The 19974-nt window shown below is 41.4% G+C and overlaps 2 protein-coding genes across 7 annotated transcripts; both read right to left on the bottom strand.

Annotated features, from left to right (window-relative positions):
- Positions 1-261: 261 nt before the first annotated feature.
- On the bottom strand, positions 262-8844 carry LOC117146381 (furin-like protease 2). Of its 5 annotated transcripts, none has more exons than XM_033312547.1 (17): positions 8737-8844; positions 6073-7000; positions 5900-6004; positions 5763-5838; positions 5590-5690; positions 5155-5289; positions 4936-5095; positions 4574-4877; positions 3299-4522; positions 3051-3238; positions 2830-2986; positions 2489-2763; positions 2005-2290; positions 1733-1932; positions 1381-1668; positions 1093-1316; positions 262-1027 (listed from the first exon to the last, which is right to left on the bottom strand). In XM_033312547.1, the coding sequence occupies exons 2-17, from the start codon at positions 6868-6870 to the stop codon at positions 620-622; spliced, it is 4929 nt and encodes a 1642-aa protein (XP_033168438.1). In that variant the 5' UTR covers positions 6871-7000; positions 8737-8844; the 3' UTR covers positions 262-619. The 5 variants fall into 5 exon arrangements, with proteins under 5 accessions (XP_033168438.1, XP_033168437.1, XP_033168433.1 ...); XM_033312546.1 differs by having other exon boundaries at positions 5581-5690; positions 8737-8843; XM_033312542.1 differs by having other exon boundaries at positions 5581-5838.
- Positions 8845-10335: 1491 nt separating this feature from the next.
- On the bottom strand, positions 10336-19737 carry LOC117146704 (protein no-on-transient A). Of its 2 annotated transcripts, none has more exons than XM_033313116.1 (5): positions 19275-19737; positions 16726-17995; positions 16046-16351; positions 15934-15989; positions 10336-10569 (listed from the first exon to the last, which is right to left on the bottom strand). In XM_033313116.1, the coding sequence occupies exons 1-5, from the start codon at positions 19629-19631 to the stop codon at positions 10336-10338; spliced, it is 2223 nt and encodes a 740-aa protein (XP_033169007.1). In that variant the 5' UTR covers positions 19632-19737. The 2 variants fall into 2 exon arrangements, with proteins under 2 accessions (XP_033169007.1, XP_033169008.1); XM_033313117.1 differs by lacking the exon at positions 10336-10569 and adding an exon at positions 14208-14763 and having other exon boundaries at positions 19275-19735.
- Between the last annotated feature and the right edge of the window lie 237 nt (positions 19738-19974).

Raw genomic sequence — 19974 nt, 5'->3', positions numbered from 1 at the left:
AATAAAAGAAATAGAATGAAATAAAAAACCATAATAGTAATGCCTTCCCTTTCATTTGCGTGCATCGCAGAAATGCTTGAAAAATTACAACGATAAATAACAAAATAAGAATGGATTCGGATACTTAAAAGTTGTTTACATTTATTAAAAAATTTATTAAACTAAAAACAATAAATCCTAAGACTAATTTTGTTGTATCGAAAGCGATATTTTCTCTTGTTCTCCGATGTTTGCCAATAAATCGATCAAAATTTATTTTGGTTTTTTTCTCTTCTTAACCATTTTCATCTTCCCTATTTGAATAGAAAAGATAATGGATAATGGCTGGGAACAATAAAAAAGGACACTGTCATCATTCAACTTGACATAACATTTTTCATAAAAATTTAATACAAACATTAAATTTACAAATATATATATAAAAACAATTCACAATCACATATAAATTTTTATCATTTTCAGATGTTAAATATTTCGATTCGCTATATTCCTTCAAAGCAAGGTTACAATTTACTAGTCCAGAGCAAGAAAGCCAAGATCAAAGTTCTTGATGGTTGGTTGGTTGGTTGGTTGGTTGGTACAATTACGTTCGCTGTCGCGTCGTCCATTGTTCAATCAATCAGCTACGGATGTTTGTACGGCTTGTGCTTGATGACGGATGATGCCTATCATCATCATTATCTCCGTTCGCATTGCACCTTTGTGGTTGGGTCTCCGCTTTCTGGGCTCCGGCTCCATTGCAGTGAAACTCGATCGCATCAATATCATTTGTACTCTCAATGTAAAATTCGTGTCCATGATCATTGCCCTTGCGGTCGTAGACGATCCTGTTGCTTATATCTGTGCCCACGTTGCCGTCCAACTCGTCATCGGAATTATCACCATCTGTATCGTCGTCCTCGCCAATGTTAAAAATGAATCTTGCATCGCTGGCGGGCTTGGCGGACAAGTTCTTTCGCCTGCACGACGACGTGTTCGCTATTTTCCTATATCGCACTGAATTCCTGGATACATGGTTGCTATTGCGCTGCACAAAGAGTACGAGACTTGAACTTGAAACTACATTCAATTACCTTTAGGCCAGTTTCTCACCTGTAAAACAGCAAAGATGATGGAGAATATGGTTATGATCAGCAGGCATATGGCCACAGCTATGGCTGTGATTGCCGTCAGCGGGGAGTCCAGTCGCAGGACGAACTCCCTGGCATTGCCGTCGTTCTCGAAGGATCCGTGCTTGGATTCGCTGCTTTTGTACGCACTACCGCTGCCCACAACCGTGCGCCGCTTGCCACCCGTCGAGGCAGCCTTGCACTCGCCTGAAATCAGTTGCCATTTCAATTTTATTAGATCCTGCAGCTCGTATATAAACTGTTTGCTTACCGGTTTCGCCATCGCAATTGCAGCACGCCGCTGACGAAGTCTTTTCGGCCAACGTTTGATTCTGACAACAGGACACACACTGGCCGTTCAGCTGGTCCAGGTGGAGCGGCGGCACACAGCCCTTGCACGAGAACTGGCCGGGTCCGAAGCAGGAGCGGCACGAATCGTGGCACGTTTTGCATGTGGCCGACGTCGTATCGTAATATTGTGAGCTCAGGCACTCCATGCACAGACCGCCATCGAGCATCGAGTGTGGCGGACACGACGTGCAGGCCAATGGTCCAGCATCTGGGAAAGAAAAACGTTGGCCGCCATGCTAGAAAATTGACAGCTAGATGAGAATACAACATACCATTGCACGTCTTGCAGTAATGGTGACACTTCTGGCATCCAAAGTCCGACTTGTAGAAGCCCTCGGGGCACTCGGGATGGCATTCGCCGGCGGCCAGTTGCCATCCAGCCGGGCACTGGACGCACTGGTTGCGCCTCGGTCCGCTGCAGGTGTGACAGCTGAGATAGCACTTGGCGCAAATGCCACGATCGCTGTAGTAACTATAATGATACACGGCACACATTGAGTTGCGGCTCCGGGACACTGGTGGTACTCCAATCTTAACAGCTTACCCATCGGCACAGGTGGTGCGACATTCGCCATTCTGCAGCTCCAGACCCTTGGAGCAGTTGCTGCAGTTCGTCCGCGAGACGCACTGGCTGCACGTGTGCAGACATGGTGAGCATAGGGAGCCCGCTTCCATGAAGAAGCCCTCGCGACAGCCGCTAACACAGCGACTCTGTTCCAGCAGGCGATTCGGCGGGCAGGACGTGCAGCTGGTATCCGCTGGTCCGTTGCAGCTGCCGCAGGATGCGTGGCACGGGCGGCACTGTCCCTCATCCTGGCTGAAGAACTCAGCTGCAGGATGAAGAGCAATTCAGCAAATTATACATTAAATCAAGCAATTTTAAAAAAAGGATAGCAACTAAGATTCAATCTCATAGTTTTTCCTCCCTTAAAATTAAGTTTTTAAGTTTTCCTTCAGTGGAAAAGGCAAAGAGAATACCCTTTCCTAACTAATATAGATATAAACTGGATGCTTTTGGATAAGCTTACATTCACTGCAGCCTTCGCTGCCGCTCACGATGCACTTGTCCCGCTTGTTCAGCGTCCAGTTTTGAAGGCACTCGGAGCAAACTCCGTTGCTGGTGCAGGTCTTACATCCCTCCTGGCAGGGCATGCACTCCAGACGTTTTTTGTCGGCATAGAATCCGTCCGGACAGCTAATAAGGCATTTGTTTTGCCAGGCATATCGACTCGAGCGGCACGTGATGCAGTCCTGGTCCGTGGGGCCATTGCAGGTGGCGCAAGTCGAGTGGCAGAAGGCACATCTATTGAACGCGATGTGATTAACAAATTAAGCTCTTATTGAGCTAGTCAAATATATGTTTACTCACTTGTTATCCTCCGTTTCGTACGTATCCAAGGGACAGGCCGAGTAGCATTTGTGCTCATGCATGACCAAGTGGTGATCACAGCTAGTGCAGTACTCGGGATGGTCCTGGCATGAGGCACAGTTGGGCTCGCAGGGAACGCACGTTCTATTCCTGCTGTCTGTACAAAGAAATGATTGTTTAACAACAGCAAATGTTTGAAGAATAAAAAGCCAGATTATTACTTTCAAAATATCCGTCCGGGCAGAATTGCAGGCAGACGGCGAGATCGATGACGTGCAGGTGGGCCGGAGCACATGTGAGGCAGCTGTCGGGTCCGGCACCGGCGCACGTTTCGCAGGTGTCGTGGCAGGGCCAGCAGATTCCAACCTGGTTGGGAAAGGAACGCGGTGGGCAGCGACTCACACAAGTACTGTAAACAGAAAACCATTAGCACACCCGAGCTCCACAAATGCACGTTGGTACCACTTACTTGTCCAAGCGGTAGTGACTGCAGGCAACGCACTGTGTGGGTCCACGGCCATAGCAGCCGGAGGAGTCGCACTCGGCATCGCAGGAGTGCAGGATCTTCTTGTCGCCGTCCCTCGTTTCGGGCGCCGCTACCAGTTGAGCAGCAGAGGCGGTAAATCCAAGCGATTCAGCGGACGAGCCGCCAGCAATCGCTGCGGTCACATTCTGACCGTCGAGTGTAGCTGTTGCCGGTTCCGGATCGGAGCCAGCGCTGCTAAAGATGTTCTGATAGTTGAGGTAACTGGCAAAGCTATCCGTATTGAAGTTTCCACCCTCGTTGGCGGGCTGGCCAATGTTCGAGGCCGATGGGAAGAGGAACGGATTGGAGCTGCTAGGGCTGCGCAGCTGGGGACTGCTGTTCAGCAGCTCGGACTTGAGCCGCATGGGCTGAGTGGAAGTGCCATAGAATATCAGCTGCCACTTGGACAGGATGCCCGGCTGATTGACGCGCCGCCGTCCGCCGTTGATCACCTGCAGGGTCCAGCGACCCTCCGCCTTCTCGCCCCAAAAGTGAACGCTCAGGAAGGGCCAGTCATCAAAGTTGGACTTGACGATGTCGCGCGGCCTCTCAAACAACAGGGTACTGGTGGTGCCCATCGGCGAGGTGAGCAGTATGCGCAGATTTCCTCGCGGGAAAAACCGTAGGGTAATGCGACATTGGACATGCTCTAGGTATCGCACTTCATTGATCGTGCCCGCACACCCATTGACATCCATATGCGTGGCCAAAGTGTTACCGTACGCACCATCTATCTTGCGATCCTCATTATTTTCCCGCGACTTGCAGATGTGCTGCGGCGGCACCGATGTCCACTGCTCCGCCAGCGACACCATTGCTCCAGCATCCATTAAACCGTACCCAAACTTGTGGCTGTACTTTCGCTTCACACCGTTCAGCGTCCATCCGTTCTCCTTCTCCAGTGGCGCCGGTCTTGATGTGTACACCACCAAGTATTGCATGTCGCGCCAAGTCAATTCCGGATTGGCCTCTAGCGCCAGGGCGCAAATGCCGGCTGCCAGTGGTGCCGATGCCGAGGTGCCCGTATGTTCCACCGTACAGATATGATCGGGTCTCAGGCTGCCGTCCATGTCGACGGTGGCGACGCTCTTGTCATGTCCCGGCGTTCCGGAGCTGTAGGTGGTAGCCAGCGTGGAGGAGCACTCCTCCAGGTACCAGGGCTTGAAGCTGCAACAACATTGCTGAATCAGAATCCAAGTCTACATCCAGTCAACTTACCCGGCTTGAGTGGCACTCGAAATGGAAAGGGTGAAGATCGAATTGGTGTAGCCATCGCAGTTGCAGGAGTCAGTGTAGCGTCCACCGTTGCCAGAGGCCCAAACGAAAATCGAGCCCTTGCCCTGCCGACCGCTGGTCACTCCGTAGATGAAGGCTCGGCGGGCCAACGGACCAGGACCATCGACAGTGGAGCCATCATCCTCCGGTCCCCAGGAAGCGCTGTATATATCGATGTGCGACGGATTAAGACTCAATGCCTGGGCCTCAACCACATCGTTGACCTTTCCGTCCAGCATTCGTACTCCTGATAGCAAACAGCTTAGATGGTTTGCAGTTGATACATAACAACCATGATCACTTACCACCAATGCTGGCATTGTAGGCCACTCCCACTCCGCAATAATTGTTGAAAGCCACCGCGGCCACTTCGCCGGCACATCTGGTTCCGTGCTTGTTGTCACCATTGTCCTGGGGCGTTGGATCCGAATCGTTGCCATTTATATCGAAAGAGGCCTCGGGATCCTGCGTTTAAATAGTATTTTGAACAATTGATCATTGGATTTTTTTGTTGGGATACTTACATAGTTTTGGGCCAAATCGGGATGGTTTGTCTGAATGCCATCGTCCAGAATGGACACGACCACGCCCTTGCCGGTGTAGCCCTTTTGCCAGGCGGGACCCACATTCATGTCCAAGCCATCCTTGGCGCCGCCATTCTACAAAGCGATTTTTGTGGGAATTTACAAATTGATTTTCAAACGAAGAGATAAGCAAAAATAGGCAATCATTCAACAAAGAAATCCAAACATTTACAAATTGAGCATGTTAAAAGTAAATAAGATATTTCGAAATCAACAAAATCAACACTAAACACGGTTAGTATCAATCGATTGAACGACTCAAAGGAAACTACGCTGATGGGATGGACAATCGAGCTAATGGACTATGGACTATAGAATATATATGGATTCATGAAGCATGCATTTAAATGAGAGATGATTACATACTTTACTCACCAGATACCACTGTTCCTTAAACAACGGATCCGGAAAGATGAAATGCGAGCTGACATCCCGGTACTCCATGCGCTGTGAGTGCGAGGCTAACGAAATCGACTCTGGGGAGAATGAAAGATGCGGATTCGGATCGACAACGTAGCCGCCGTGTTGGCGTAAAAGATTATACGGACTGTAGGTGGGTAAGTCCTGGTACGGGCCGTCCCTCTTTCGGCGCACCTTCTCGTGCTGCTGCTGCATCCATTTCACCTGCAAGGCAAACACGATTGAAATCTCTGCTCCCACTGGATACTTTTTAAAGAGTACACACCTCGTTCTCTGATTTAAGGGCGCCCTGATGCTTGCGACTGGAGCGCAGCGAACGCTTCGATACATGGTGATGCTGAAACAGATAGTAGTTGTCCAGCGATCCAATCTATGAAAAATTAAGTAAATTGTGTGAGCACCAATTCCATTGCAGCGTTTGACAAACATTCTTCTCACCTGTCCTCTATTGATAAATCCATGTTTGGTAGCTATAACATCTGCCATTTGCTTGCCAGCTGGAATGTTGACGGCGAACTCATTTGTGTATATCGCCTCCTCCGGAATGCTGAAGGCGCCAAACATATCGACCCCGTCGAAGTCGAGGCTATTTGACTGCCGTTCAAGCTGCTCAACAATTTCATCTTTCGCACTGGCATTTGTGTGAGTATTTTCATAGTTATAATCGTATTTGCCGCCGCTAATGGTCTCAGCTTGACCCGCTCTTTCACCTCCCAGGTCGACCTTGTGGAGCTCTCTATCATTACGATAATCAACATCATCATTGGCATTGGATGATGATGTTGGGGGATTTGTTCTTCTACTGCTGTGCAGTGACGACACATCATATGTGGTCGACGCACTACCGTTGCTGAGTATTCCGGCATAATTCTGAGTCTCACCCGCACTACTCCGTAGAGCACAACTAGTATTTGGGCTTAGGATTACTAAAAATAATACAAAATATATACAGCTCTGTGCCATTCGGTTAAATGTACATAAATAGATTCTATTGAGTTTTGCCGTTGCCGTTTCATTTGCTCTTTGTGTTGCAGTCGTTCCAGGGTCATGGACTCGCATATGGAGCATCATCTTTCGCCGTCCGATCTTTCGGTACGTTGGCTCTGCGAGAGATTTGGGGCCTCCACAGCGGGAAGGTCGCTGCTTCTCCAAGCCGGACGACCATGGATCTGTGATCTGTGGCGTGGTTCCAATTCTACCGATGGTAACTCGGCTGGACCTCGTCGTATTTGACATATTTAACTAAGTTTAGCTAATGGTATTAAGGTAGTTTGATTCTCCCGAAGAGTCCTTTTGCGACGTTTCCCTTTCCTGTTGTCGTACTCATGAATCTATTTTTTTGATCTCGTATCTCACGATCTAGTATCTGCAAGAGAACACGAAAAAGCACTTCAATTGTAGATTGAATTTGTGTTGTGCGAGAGACCCAAATAAAAACCTTGGACCGGTTAAACGTGGGCTTTTTATAACCAGAGATGCCAAAATGATTCATATATCGTATATCACAGATATTTATGGCCGAAACGGTTTGTGCTTACTTATTAATGAAGTGCCTATTTGCGATGATCCATTGTTCGTCGGATGACACAACAGAATCACCTGGGGGGAACTACAGGTAAGTAAGTGTTAACAATGAGTAAGCCATATACACATATCTCTGTACATAGATATGTACGTATCTATGCACATGTCATTTGATTCTATTGTTTTCGGTCGGAAAGTCCCCCGAAGTGTAAGATGCAGTGGGTCTGCAATAGGGGAATTATGCAACAGCCCATTCTAATCATGTTTCTAATTAACATATCCACCACTACGGAACCCGAGCTTTTAAATTGAATTAACATTATTCTTTATTGAAATAGCATTATACTAAGCTCAACAGCAATTGAAAGCAAAAAAAAAAAGTTATAAGCAAATAACGGGAAACCGGGGATATCACTCCATGGAACCCCGCTTGTTTATATGAAAACCCTATTAAAAAACAGAGAGTTACCGTACACCTGCGACCAAATGAAGAAATTTAATTTTATAATCAAACCAATTAGGCATTGCCAACGCGTTTCCAATTAGAAAATAATATATGTATGTATGTATGCACACGGCTCTGCGTGTAAATTTATATTATCAATGTTTAAATTTGTGCACGCTTCTTTAAATTTTTATGAGTACATGTATATGTATGTATGTATGCATATGTGTTAGTCAAGTGATATGTTTATCCCATATTTCGATATACATATGTACATAGGATATGCAGTTATGCATGCCCGATATTGCATAGCTAGACGCATATGCTACATGAAAAGGCTATTAAATTATGGCTATGGTATCATATCAACAGTATCATATGTACATACAACATCCATTCCGGTCTCTGTTTTACTGTGCCATTCGTTTAAAAAAACATACATATATGGCTGTGTTCGCTTGTAAGGAAATACTTTATAATACACTTTGCCGAGCATAATCCTACCAACGTATGCATATGTACGTGTGTATATGTATATGTTTCTGGGCAAGTTCAGCTTGTACATCTTCAATTTTCCATCTCAGTCACTCTCGCTGTATTTGCCACATGCTTATTAAATCACACATCTCCACACTTAATCACACTAATTTCGCACTGTGTGCACACTATCAACAAAAAAACAACAACAACAATTAAGCCACCAAGCCAACTTATTTTTGTATGTATACATTTGCGTCCGATAATGTTTATGTGGCTGTGTGGGTCCGTGGGGCTTTACACATTTGCAATTTTTATGCGTAAGAGTTGCCATTTCGATGGTGCATACATACATACACCCACAGATGTATGAAATCACGTAATGCAAGCCATGCATTCGTATGCTCTTTGCGTACATACATACATCATTGTGCATCAGAAATGGCAATAGCGATTCATGTAATCCAAAGCATTATATGTACATACATATTTATGCACAAATTGGCTCAAAGCGGTCACATTTAGAAATAAATCACAGATACACTCTCTAAGCTTTATTTAGCTATTGTTAAATCAATGCAATGCTATGCAAACGCAATCGAACAGACTGAAAACTGAAACTGAGACTTGAAAAGCGAAAGAGAACGCATGCTTACCATGCGTACATACAATATAGGAACTAGCCGAAAGCCGAAAGACCAAAAAGCCGACCGAACGAACAAGCGACGCAACCTCGACTGCGCTCCAGCTTAAACTGAACTTTATTTTGAAGTTAATACATATAGCCAACGTTGGTTGTTTCTTTCTCGCTGGATTTGTGCTAACCGCATACACAAACACACGCCAAGTATTAACGTACAAACGAACATACAAACGTACGTACATACAATCGTGCAATCAAACATTCGTACATTGGCAAGTGTATGTATGTTTTTACATAAAGCACAGCTTTCGGAGCTTTCAAAACAAAATGCAAAACATAACACGCAACCGTGCTGTAACAATAAAAAAAGAGAAATATCAACTATTACGTACGCACGCATACACCGACGTGCATTTCGTACCGCAGCCGATGATAAATACACATTGAAGACGTGTTTCGATAGGAAACTGAAACTTTCGTGCAAGCCAAGTACATACATACAGAGGTGGTCAAAAGTATTTACACAACGAGCTTTTTTTTCAATTAGTTGACAATTGAAAAAAAAGCTCGTTGTGTAAATACTTTTGACCACCTCTGTACACACAAACCGCTGGAAGCTTGTCCATCCATCCAGCCATACGTATGTTGTACCGTACATACATACGTGCGAAGACGCTCTCTAAGCGCTGACATTCAAACAAGAGATAACATTTAGCGGTAGCGCAAGGTTTTCGTTGTTATTGGTTAGCCGAGATTAGCGTTTCCATTTTCCGCTTTTTTGTGACCCGAAAAACAAATGAATCCAGTCGCACAAAATCCCCCATAAAAGTTTGGTTGTTTGTATGTACATATGTATTTAAGCCAAAGATTTTGGCAAATCCCAAATGTATGCACATACATATGCATCTTGAGCCCCGGTGTCGCTACACACACACGCACGCAAATACAAACAGATGCGAAGGCAACGCGCTACTTTTTAATATCTGCTTCAACATTAAACAATTATTAGCGGTTAGGACAGGTTATGGTTGTTTCCAATGGGAAGTAATACACAAATCTTAAGCAGACGCAAATTGGAAGTGCACTGTAATAAAAAAAGCCTTGGAAGTAATATGAAATTTAAATTATTTATTTCAATTTGGCTTATCGGTGACTTATTTTATGTTGCCGGAAATACGAAAAAACGTATCAAATCGAGCGGGTTTCGGCATAAAAGAAAAGGAAAAAATGAATGTTTGCAAAATAAATAAATTAATTGCCTCTTTATCAGCTATATTAAATTATTAGCTTTCTTTTTGATTGCTATTTATAGATTTAAGTGCCAGTTTGACTTGCGTAAAAATATATTTTCAGATTGGGTTTGCAGTGTTGCCAGATTGCTGATTGCCAGGTATTGAATGATACCGTTAAATAAGATACGAGTTAGATCAAACAAATTAACTAAAATAATACGATAAAACGAAGCTATTAGAATGATCAAAAGAACTTTGTTTAGAACATTTGGATAAAACTTCTTTTATTTGAAACGGTTTTCTGCTTATATGTTTTAATACTTTTAAAATCTTCAAAGCTTTTCATTTCAGCTCATCGCAGTTCCATATCCCCGAATGAATCATAAAACAATTAACCAATTTAAGTTGCTTATGCATTTTTTAATAATATTTGATCGAGCATTAAGCTGTGTGCGTTTCTTAAAGCTGCCACATTTCTGTACAATTTTCGTATAAAACACGTGAGACGAGAACTCTTCCAATACGAATGCCACTATAAGTATATCCGAATCCAAATCTGGTGGGCTGAAGTTTGAAGTAATGTCGCTTATGGGACCGTCAAGGCGTTTGATCTCCTGCAAACACAAACTTGATTAGTTCAAAATTCTGGTAGGGAGTATTTCAATAATGCAGCGCGTGGTTAATGAAGTGCTGCATAATAAATAACAAAAAAAAAAACGGAAAATGGACAGCAAGCCCACGTTGCAGGATCTTAGTTAACCAAGCAACGTTGATCGAACAATGGTAACTTTACTTTAAGAAACACTTTATAGCTTTAAAGTGTTGGGGGTTCATTTTAACATATTGATTAGATTACCTGATTAACGTCAGCGCTTTGCTGCCAGTCGATTTGGACTTCATTTGCGAGCAAAGACGCCGTTTTGCGATCTTGAAAATATTTCATCTTCGGCCAAAGCTGAAGAGTTTCATCGAAATACGAGCTTATTATCGCCGGTTCGAACCCAAAAATCCACACGCAAAGATTTATCACTACAATTTTGTAGATTTTCTATGTAGGCAAGTCTAGCCAAAAATTCTGAGGAAACCTTTTGTTGAATCTAACACAGAAGATCAAATTTCGATTGAATGCATAAAAAGAAATAATCATACTCATACGCGATTATCGTATGTTTGATTGATCGTCGAACGAAATGAATTACTAGACTAAATAACCAAAGTATATTTGCATCTTAATATGCAGTGCATATTATCAGACTAAATAAAATAGATTATTATTGATTTGATAAAGGGTTTACGCCAAATCAATGAGATCTTTTAGAATACAGTCATTCCATATTGAACAAAATTCAAAACGAAGAAAACCGACTACCCAGCATTTATTATTTAAAAAAAATAACAACTAAAATGCCATTTTGGCCACATATGTCTCTTTTGATGGTCGAACCATTCATTCATTATACAAAACGATGGATTAAATATTCCATTTACTTTTCCAGACGAAATCATACAGTTTTGTAGTTTTAAATCGTTGAAGCAGGACTGAATCATAGAATTAATTTTTAGAAAATTGGAAAAGCCGCTACCAATTTGTACTTCAAATTATAAGATTCAGATTATAAGATTTATAAACCTCATAGATAAGTTTTCACTTTCGCCCACTGTTATGGCAATATTTTGCATAATTTACGCGCATGATAATGAACTTGACTGGGAGTTCCACACAATATTGCCTTTAAAACATATATTAAACATTCATTAATGCCGTTTTGCCAGAAGCACTAGCAATTTCATGTAGTGTGTTGAAACCAGTCTGAATTTTATAAAATATATAAGATTATTTTGAAAGGTTGAAAAAAAGAAGAGAAGAACAATCACGTATTCCCGAAGGACAAAAAAAAAAGAAGTTTACACCCAAAAGGTAATATACCCTACTTATCAAACAACAAAGCTTTGTTTCAATTCGCACTAAATTACTGGCAGAAGAAATCAGTTTTGAACCCTATATCGATATCTGTGCCACATAAGAATCGCGTAAGCCCAAAAATCGTTGTTGAAATATTATTTTAGTTCACAATATTACACTAAGTGCAATAGAGCGATGTTCCATCTAAAGAGATTCCAATGTTATTTGTATATACATGCAATACGATGCAAGTCTTCGTACACTCATTAAATAAACCTGTAAAAGAACTTGAATATAAAAATAATTAAATTATTTTAGCTGTAAGGGGGTTAAAATAAATTTAAAATTTCACAAGGGCAGGCATTACCTTTTCCCATTCGCCATGGCATTGCATTGAAATATTCATCCTTCTCAGAGAGCATTTTTCATGGAAAATCGCAAGACGTTGCTTCTTCATAACACACCGCCCACTTTTCGCGCGCCCATCTTTGCCCAGAAACCACAAAAATACCAATTACCAAAATCGATTCTATTGATTGCACTAGAAACCATCCTCCGAAATGATTTCCAGCTGATATATATCTTGATATACATATTATCCCAATGAATATTACGATGCGAGAGCAAAATTTGGTAATTAATTAAATCACATTACTAAAATTCAGAATTTCCAAATTGACGAAGGCCAAAATTTCATGTTTCCACATGTTTGCTAGCTTACAAATTTGTATATTAGATTTGAGCTTCAAACTCCTTGACACTGTCTTGATAATTGCACAAAAAGTAAAAAATATTGTGCCCAAGCAAAGAAATACATCAAATTTCAGGAGAAAGAACCCATCCGATAGTTTTATCTTTGGAAGTCCATATACACCTGTTACTCGCGGAGTAGAAGGGTATACTAGATTAGTTGATGTCCGTCTGGTTGTCCGTATGTCTGTCCGTATGTTGGACTTCGATATTTCCAGCTTGAAATTGGGAAATTTCCAGCATGCAGATTCCAGACGCCTATGCAGCCCGGAAACTGTAGCAGCTTGCATAGCAGAATACAGGGTATCTGTTAGTCGAGGTACTCGACAAACTTCAAAAATTTAACATAGTCGAACAAAAAAAACCGAATAAACTGTAGTAAAGTTAAATTCGCTACGTTGAGTTGCTGTTTAAGAATTCTTTCCATTGATGCGTTGCAACTTGTGACAAAAATACTTTCTGTAAGGGTATAAGAATATTAATATAATAAGTACAGATAAATCCCGAATATCATAAGTTGACATCTGCATTCCAGTATAACATGGTTATGTTCGCATTTGGAATTCAATTTCCGTTTATTTCTCATTTGCGTCAAAATTGAAAAAATTAAAGATATGCTATACACTTCGAATTGTTTGTTAATTTACTAAAATTAATTTTCTGTGCCAACACCCAGAACTGATCAAAATGTAAATATTTGATGTTTGCCTTCATCAAAGTGCAATATTTGTTTGATTAAAGTAGTATTTTGAACATACTAATATATGTATTTATATAAGTATAATTAAATTATTAGCATGACAATTGATTACATCTACATTTAAATTTGTTGCTTTTTAGGTATATGCCAATGTATATTTATGCAACATGAAAGGTATACGGGTATAAAACACAAACAACTGTTTGATTTCTCTATATTAACACAAAGTATTATTCATCAAATTTTGGTCGAGGTCTGAGATTGTCGGTTTCATTGCAAGAAAACGGCGTAAACTATCAAAATCTAGCCTAAATAATATTGTACTTGAAGTAATATCCAAAATCGGTGAGAAATGTATATCCAAATACATTAGCGTTTGAATGGTTTTCCCTTGCATTTTCCCCAAAACGAATATCATTTCCCAAAAATTCCACATTAGATAAGATATGCAGTTCTGTTAAATATTTCTATCAAATACAAAATAGCCAGAATATTTTACAAAAAATGGGGTAAGAGACAAAATGTAAAAAAAAAAAATTAAACAAAATTTTACCGAAATTAATTGAATTCTTCCGATAAATACTTCAAATAGATACTAAAACATATGAAGAAAATAAAAACTTTATTTAGAATGAATAAAAAAAAAAATGAGTTGCAATTCGACTACTGCCAGAAAAAAAGTTGTTAATCATCTTATTTGTTAATCATTAACAAAATAGTGGGAAAGCTTAGAATAGTTCTGCACAACAGAAGGATCCATTAGTGGACATCGAATGAGATGAGAGATCCAGACCAAGATCCAGATCAAGTCCATGCGCTCATCCGGAATACTCACCAGATTCTCGAAGTGTTCCTAACTTTCTTTTTCTTTTTTTCGTTTCTTTTGAATTAATATTGCGTTTTTCATGTTCAAATAAATCGATTAGGAATATATCTTTATATATATTTAATTTGAATGGTGGACAAAAAAGAATTAAATTACTGGAGAATGTAGTTCGCCGCATACATAATCTTAAATTATCGCTATGATTAAGTATATGTACGCAATGATTTCGTTTTTCTTTTTGCTGCAGCATTGCACTTTCACTTTTGGATTCAGATTGTATACTATTTTGTAAGGTTCATCCTTTGCGTGTCCTTACTCTTAAAATTTAGGATCGATAGACGATTGATAATAAATTAGAACATATTTGGGTGCATGCGATAAGAGGGATCCTTTAAAGCAAGTTCATTCTGATCGCGCGCACAAGCGAGAGCCAAGTTAAAATGTGAAACGCATTCAATTATTTGAGAGTACGTCAAATCTCATCCTTATATGTATTGTATATTGTTCGATCGATCCAGTGTCTAAAAACGTCGACGTCCCCATGGGACATTATTTCCTCCGCCATTATTTCCACGTTGATTGCCGCCTTGGTTCATATTGTTAACCCCAAATTCAAAAGCGAAGGAGTCCTATTCAAGCAAGGAAATACAATTGTTCAATTGAGTGTTGCATTAGCCGTGAGGAACCCAGTTCAAAAAAGAGGTGAATTATGTTTAAATTTGTATCTGTGGCCACCCACCACACCCAATCTCCGAATATTGCATAGAATAACTAACCACATAGCCCCAAACTCGAATATATCGATTCAAATCTCGATTCCCAACTTCTGATTCGTATGCACAAAGAACTGACTTCGTTTTCATGATTAAATATGTTAATCGTAACGCAAAATAAAGTACACATAAAGGTTGAAGTAAGTCCCCCCACTCAAAGCAAGTCTTAAATGCATTCCAGATTTTATATAATTTATATTTTTCACCCAGACCTGGCTGATGAAAGCAGCTACCATCCTTTTTTTCTATTCAAGTAATTGGCATATTGTTTACTGGTTTATTGTTTAAACTACCAGCTTCGAGCAGATGGATGTTGTAACTGCTGTCTTACGAAACGCAATGTTTTCGACAGTTAGCTACTCACAAAGTTTTGGTCGTCTTTGTAGAAAATAACACACAAATGTGTTCCGAGGTTTTATGAACCTCTAGTTCAAAATGAGAAGTGCCTACTACCCACAATCTCCAAACATGAAAGATCAACTTGCATTTAAGATTAAGATGGTAAATTATTTCGCGGTGAGTAGCGACTTCTTTTGACTTTGCGATGTCAGCAAATCAAAAGAATCACATTGAACCGATCCATTCGGATGAACTGAGTACAAAATCAATCAATTTCATTGTCTAATAAAAAAGAGGTAGTTTGCTTTAGCCACTCGGTACATATTGAGTTCCAAAGAGCAGAGAGGTAAGCAAATCCCAAATGATTCTTAACGCTTAGCCTCAGCGTTTTTAAAGGATAATCCTCTTGTTTAACATCGAATAAATTTGCTTTCCGCCCCATTTAATCAATTAAGTTCGTTAGAATCTCTTCATGCTCCCCAAAAAAAAACTGTTGTAACTTTTCGAAATAGACCTGATCTGATAAATTGCCAGAGGAGTATGTTAATAATTGATATTAACTTTGAGAAAAGTACATGTATTGGGTTATAGTTTCGTGAAGGGTATCATAGACAGTAGCTCTTGCAGCTCCGCAGATCTGTTGGTTACTGAATATTTCGTTGGATAGTACTTAGGATGCGGACATACCTGTGTGTTGGGGGCAGCATTGTTTCCAATCATTGTGGAATTGTTATTGTTATTGCCTAAAATCAAGCACATTATTGGGGGATCATCGAAGATGGGCTATTCGATCGCTTACCTCTAAAAACCTCGAATGGCGAATTGCTATTGCCAGCGAAGTTGTCAAAAGTGGAGTTGTTACCGCCGCCGCCACCAAATCCCTCCTGCTGATCCAGCAACGAATTGAGCTGCTGCGCCTTCATGAACAGTGTCTCCTGCTGCCGCCGGAGCATGTCCTCCTCCTGGCGATTCATGTGGCTCTGCATCTCGGTCTGATGCCGCCGCATGGTCTCCTCCTCGCGCTTGCGCATCTCCTCGGCCTGCTTCTCGCGCATCTCCCACTCCAATTTCTTGCGCTCGTTGTCAACTTCGCGTTTTCGCAGCTCTGCAAGGCAAGCGTATGTACTTAGTAGGGAACAAATTGATTTTAGATCTCCCAAATATTTATTTTAGGTGGCCATAAGTTAGCTCCATTATCCCAGAATACTGTGATGTGTGTGTCCAGAATCGAAAAAGTACGAAACGGACTGGCATAAATGATTAAAATACTTTGTGAATGCATAAAATAGCATTAGGTTTTAAGAAATTGTTTGAGGAACACGCAAAGCGAAATGGATTCCTTTTAATTTGTGCAAAGGATCAATTTAAATATGTTACCCTAACCATTTTAACACTTCGATTTATCGGGCATCAAATATGCAAATTGTTAATATGGTGTTGGGATTTGAAAAACCCGCCCAAATCGTGACATATACTGACCTTGACGCAACAGTTCAGTTTCTTGCTCATAGCGTGCGTACTCCATCTGAGCCTCCAGCTTGTCCTCCTCCATTTTCAGTTCGCGTTTGAGTGCGTCCTGCTTGGTTTTGAACAAGTTGTGCAGCTGCTTCCAGCGCGAACCGTACTCGTGCTCAAACGAATTGGGATCGGCGAAGCGCGGACCAATGCTACGCTCCTGGTTGAAGTCGGGCATCTTTTTGTTGAACGCCTTCTCCGGCAGTCCGTCGGTGTCGTCGTTCACCTCCATCGGATCGACCAGACACGGTCGAAGGGATGCAGTCAGGAAGAAGCACTTCTCATTGCACATCCGCAGGCAGGCGCTGGCCGATGACTTCTTGGCAAACTCAACTATGCCCTCGCCCATATGCTTGCCACGATCGTCGACGGTGATGCTGGCCCTCTCGATGGGACCAAAGATTTCGAAGGACTTGTACAGCAGCTCGTTGGAAACGAACGGTGTGAGATTGCTCACGCGCAAAATGGTGGCATTCGGTGCGAATCGTACACGCAACTGGCGACCCTTTCGCATCGATCCGTCGAGGGCGCGTTTAGCCTTCTCGGCATTGGGATGATAGTCGACCTTTAGGAATGTAAAGTTCTTATCCAGGTTCGAGAAGATCTCGCTAATCTCGCCGTATGGCTTGAACATCTCGCGCAGCTCATCGTCGGTGATGTCATTGGTCAGGTTGCCCACATAGAGACGATTTCGTCCAGAGAACTTCGTCTCCGTGGGCACTTCCACCGGCTCCAGTTCAAAGGTGGGCCCAGAAATGCTGCGCAACCGCTGGGAAATGAAGAAGTCTTCACCGCCGCGCGGACCGCCGCCTCCACCGCCACCACCACCACCCATATTGGTGCTGTTCATCGTGCCACCTGCACCTCCGCCAGGGCGTGGACCACTGCGGTTTCGGTTGTCACGCTGCTGGTTCTGCGGACCTGCGGAGAAACCGCCACCTTGATTGTTACCAGCATTGCGACCTCTGAATCCTTGACCATTTCCCTGATTTCCGGCTCCTCCTTGATTTCCTTGGCCTCCTTGATTGCCTGCTCCTCCTTGATTTCCTGGTCCTCCTTGACTTCCTTGACCATGGACTTGATTTTGATTTTGGTTTTGTCCTTGCCGTTGATTTTGGCCCTTGTTGGCGTTCTGATTCGCTTGATTTTGGCCAGCAGCTGCAGTTGCCGGTTCATTGTTCTTAGCAAGTGCATTGGGACCGTCCGCCTTTGATATTTCGTTATTCGGCTTTTGCTATATTTGTGTTATACATTTGAATAAGTACAATATGCAATTGATATGTGAGCCGCATCTGCAGTGCCGTCATTTCAATCCAGTTACACCATTTGAATACAAACTGAACTGATATAACATCGATTGAATCGGCTCTACAGGCGTGCCCCCCACTCTAACTTCCCCCATATAAATTGACAACCAGAAGTGAATTTAAATACGATCTTTGTTCTAATGAGATACTCCTCCTTTTCATCCCTTTAAAGTTTATATACAAATTCATTCTGCGCTTTCAGTGCAATTTACAGAGCGGGTGAAATACTCAATATTGGTTGTTTTGAAAACGGGTTTGATAAATGATAAATTTTGAAAAATTTACTCAGCAAAGTACACTTAAGTTAAGTTTCTTCTAGCAGCAAAAGGATAGAAGTCATTGGAATCTAGTTTCGGTTTTCCAAAACATCTGTAGTTTCTAGGCAATTCAAAAACCATCCCTTGGATGTTATGAGAACTATCTGGCACCAATTATCCGAAACATTTTGTACTATAAGTGCCAGGTTATAGACTAAGCTTAGCAATTTGCTTAATTTTAGTATATGTAGTTCAAGCACGCGATACTTTGCAAACCCATTTTCATAATGCTAATAGCCATTCGTCATCAATGTAATCAATAAGCAAACCATTTAATTGCTCCACTGAGCACTATAATTCACCAGAATATATTGTAGGTGGTGACTAACTAAATTCCTATAAAAACGTAATGTTATCCTTTTCAAATAACTAATTTGCATTTCTATGTGTACTGTTCTCAACATATATTACAAAAAAGTACTTGGGAATCATAAAATTAGTGATAGTTCTACTGTTGAAAATGAACGTTTTGCAACATTATTTAATTAGTGGGAAAATACTGATGACTTATGCAGCATAAGGGTACAAATACATATTGGCCCAATAAATTATGTTAATTCATTTCATTTAGAAAAGTCAAGAACATTTACTCGTTCACACATATGTACATATTTTCTACTCGTGTATGTATGTACATGCCCCTGCACATTTGGCTACAAGTGTTCATTTTATAAGAATTCGATATGTACATACATACATATGCTTTCTTGGGCATTTGTACATAAAAATATTTGCAACAATTATCCGTAACGGCAATTATATGCATGCATATGTTTGATTAAAGATGTATGTGGTCAGTTACCCGAAAAATGTGAAGAATACCTAATATTTGTATACAATTAAGTGCCCGCGATAATCTAATCAACTATATCGAATTTAGATAACTTACATTTGAATTGTTGTTGCCTGGAAAAGTCCGGTTTTGGTTTCCAGCGCGATTGTTGTTGCGATTGCGGTTTCCAGCGAACCCACCCTTGTTGTTTCCAAAATTCTTATTTTGATTGGGGCCACCAACTGCACCACCACCACCGGTTACACCACCATTTTGATTCTGGTTCTGGTTTTGATTCTGGGCATTTGGACCACCGAATCGTTGCTTCTTTTCAGCCGGACATCCATCCGCGGAATCATTTTGTTTTTGTGCATTATGCTTGCCGAGATTTTTGTTGGCCTGCTGGTTTCCCCGCTGCTGTCGCTGCGGCAACTGTTGCGTGGCGTTATTATCTTGTTTCCCCGCACTTTCCATTTTTTAATATTATTATTTCCTTTCGCTTTACTAAAAAGTGCTTGCTACAACTCGTTGACAACCGTCGTCAAAATCGAAAAACTGAATGTAATGGAACAAAGCAGATAAACGTATTATACGTACTCAGCATAGGTGGTGACACAATGCCTACTTTGGTATGTGTGGAATGGAACAAACGCAATATCGGTAGATAAAAAAACACAGATGTCGAATATGGCTTGCTTTTAAAAATGAGAAATAAGTTTAAAAAACGAGTAGCCAGAAAAATTAAACATTTGGAAGGGGTTAAAAATAATTGGTATAAGTTTTAGAATATTATAGACCTTGAACACGGATTGGAAAT

This window comes from Drosophila mauritiana, chromosome X, assembly GCF_004382145.1.
Source record: "Drosophila mauritiana strain mau12 chromosome X, ASM438214v1, whole genome shotgun sequence".
Lineage (NCBI taxonomy): Eukaryota > Metazoa > Arthropoda > Insecta > Diptera > Drosophilidae > Drosophila > Drosophila mauritiana.
Note: the sequence above shows the minus strand (reverse complement) of the source record. Positions and strands in the feature narration are given on the sequence as shown.